This window comes from Pteropus medius, unplaced genomic scaffold (genome assembly GCF_902729225.1).
Source record: "Pteropus medius unplaced genomic scaffold, Ma_sr-lr_union100, whole genome shotgun sequence".
NCBI classification, from domain to species: Eukaryota; Metazoa; Chordata; class Mammalia; order Chiroptera; family Pteropodidae; genus Pteropus; species Pteropus medius.
Window position 1 is genome coordinate 27,261 of NW_024353388.1, and position 3,288 is coordinate 30,548.

General features: G+C 33.8%; 1 protein-coding gene across 1 annotated transcript; it reads right to left on the reverse strand.

Moving 5' to 3' along the window:
- Positions 1-537: 537 nt before the first annotated feature.
- Positions 538-1,317, reverse strand: LOC120592789 (swi5-dependent recombination DNA repair protein 1 homolog). Its single transcript, XM_039850469.1, is given in 1 exon segment — positions 538-1,317. A coding segment is annotated over 1 exon segment (780 nt).
- Between the last annotated feature and the right edge of the window lie 1,971 nt (positions 1,318-3,288).

The window sequence follows — 3,288 nt, forward strand, 5'->3', positions numbered from 1 at the left end:
TTCAGCCACAACCTCTGCTGGTTTTCACAGCCAGAAATTGTGGGAACCTCTCTTCCCAGTACTGGAACTCTGGATTGGGGAGCCTGCTATGAGGCTGGGACCACTCACTCCTCAGGAGGGACCTCCGCAGCTGAGATATCTCTTCTGATTTTTTTTTTTGGACATATAAGTTTAATTACCCGCTCCATCATCCATATAGAATTATGTGGAAAATGGAGGGAAACAAGGTTCATAAACTTAGGACAGAGGCAAACATTCTTTAACCAGTTTAAGTTTGGACATTCATCAAATTGGACTATTTTTTAACATTAAACCTTTATTTTCTACCACAATAAACAAAACTGTATAACAAGTGACTTCCAAAACTGTCTAAATTAGTTTTTAAAACATGATTAAATGTTTTTAAAATATCAAACTTTTATTTTAAAACTTAGTTTATATTTATATAAGAGAGTGCCCTAAACTGATGTTCATCAAGATACCTTTCCGTAAGCCCTAATGGTTTATATCTTCCCCTTAAAATGTATAAGTATCTTTTCAGTTGTCATTCTCAAAGACATTCTGGAGAAAAAAGTATGAGTTAACACCTATAAATTCTTCTTCATGTCTGTAATACAGTAGCAATTTATCATCTAACCCATAGTAGTCTATCAACTGAGTAAGGCTGAGTTTCTTATTCTCCTCTGACATAGCTGATTGCAACTCACAAAGCAACAGCTGGCTACAGCTTCTCCCCATCTTTATTAACAAATGTAACTGGGACAGGTAATTCTTAGATCTATACATATTGACTAGTTTTAGCCTCTGAAAAAGGTCTTCTTTCTCGTGAATCTACTTCATCATTTTTGCTTTTTCTTCATTTAATCTTTGTTTGGGAAGATTCTCATTCACATAGTCATTATGGAAATCACTGCAAGACCCAGTATCACGTGATTTAGATCCACTTGCACTGATATTCTTGAAGGTATTTTTCAGATATGTACTTTCTTCAAATTCACTGTCTATGTGTTTAAAATTTTCTTGAAATTCCAAACAGTTTTCTTCTGTTGAAGACGCTGGTTTCTCTGAAAAGGTCTGATCAATTTCATCATTCTCTACTTTAAGACATTTTACCACACTATAACAGGAATTGAATGAATACCTACTTTCGCTTAACCATTCTTTAAACGTTTCACTCACAGATTGTTTTCTTGAACAATTTGTATGGGGAGATGGTGGGTTGGCACAGGCTTGTGGAGTGCTAGGTAAAATTAAAGTTGAGCCTGAAGGACTTTTTATCTTGAAAATGGAATCTTGGTTTACCTCTCCCTCCACCATCCCAGAGTGCAAAAATCCCCTATCCTCATTTTTAAATGCTATACACAGATATGAGACCAGCTCAATCTGTATCTCCACCCTCCTACCAAGTCTTTCTCTGTATATTATTAGTTATAGAACTTCTGTTCAGCAAGACTTTAGGCTATTCTCAATGATGGTTATTCTATAGCATAGTTGTAATTTTTATTTAGTTATGAGAGGAGGCAAGGACAGTATTTATCATCTGTGCCACCTTGACCATGTCTCTCCTTTTTTTTTTTCTTTCACGCAAGATCTTAATTAACCTGGAATTTACTTTGGATTACGATATGACATTGGGAATCAATATTGTTTACTATCAAATGAATAACCAATTGTGCCAGGGTCTGTTATTAGATATTTGCTTCTGAATTAATATTAGTTTTGTTAGTTACTAAATAATTGTAAATATTTTCTGGACACTCCATTGCATCTTACTCAACTATTTTTTTAATGTTTGATTATTTTTGAACTTGAGCTCTTTATTTTGATGTAATTTTAAACTTTTAGAAAGTTTGCAAGAATAGTATAAGGCACAGCCCTATACTCTTCACTCATATTTACAAATTATTTATCATTGAGTTTTGTTAGTCTTTATCATATAAATGTTTCATGGCATTTCCATTTTACTTGTAGTTTTTATTTTTAATGAGAAATGAATGCTAAAAATTTTAAATACCTTTGCTGCTTTAATTATGCTTTTGTCCTTTAGTTTGTTGATAGATTTTGCTAAAGTTGACTAGTTTTTGCATTCTGGAAACAAATCCTACTTGGGCATATTATATTCTTTGATGTACTGATAGCTTTAATTTTAAACATTTTGTTTATAATGTTTGCACATGTTTTACTTTATTTTATTTTCCTCCATTAATTTTATTTTTTTAATTTTTATTTTTTTTATTTTATTAAGTTTATTGGGGTAACATTGGTTAATACAATTATGTAATTTTCAGATGTACATTATAATTTGACATCTATATATTCTATTCTGTGTTTAGCATCCAAAATCCAGTTTCTTTCAGCTACCATATATTTGATATCCCTCACCCATTTCACCCCTCCCCTACCCCCCTCTTTTCCATTATATGACCCCCCCTTTACCTTGTAAACATCCCGCTTCCTCCCCCACACCCTACTCTTTGGTAACCACTAGTCCATTGTCCATGTCCATGAGTTTCTGTTTGTTTGTCTTATTCATTTGTTGCTTTTAGGTTTATGTCCCACATATAAGTGATATCATGTGGTACTCAACTTTTTCTGTCTGGCTTATTTCGCTTAGCATGATTATCTCGAGGTCCATCCACATTTTTGCAAATGGCAGTATTTGATCTCTTTTTATGGCTAAGTAATATTTCATCGTATATATGTACCACAGCTTCCTTAACCAATCATATATCATAGGACACCGTCGGTATCTTACATGTGTTGGCCACCTGAATAATAATGGTATAAACATCAGTGTGCAAATATCTTTTCGGATATGGGTTTTCAAGTCTTTGGGGGTAAATACTCAGTAGAAGATTTGCTGGATCATATGGTAGATCAATTCTTAGTTTTTTGAGGAACCTCCATATTGTTTTGCATGGTGGTTGTACCAATTTGCAGTCCTGCCAGCAGTGTATGAGAGTTCCTTTTTCTCCGTATCCTCTCCAACATTTGTTATTACTTGTCCTGTTGATTATAGTTATTCTAACAGGTATGAAATGGTATCTCATTGTGGTTTTGATTTGCATTTCACTAATAGCTAGCAATATTGAGCATCTTTTCAAATATTTGTTGGCAATTTGTATGTCTTCTAGGGAGGAGTGTCTATTCAAGTCCTCTGCCCAATTTTTGATTTGATTGTTTGTTTTTTCGTTGTTATTGAGTCGTATGAGTTCTTTGTATATTTTGGATATTAGGCCCTTGTCGGAGGCGTTGCTTGCAAATATATTTCCCCATTCGGATGGTTGT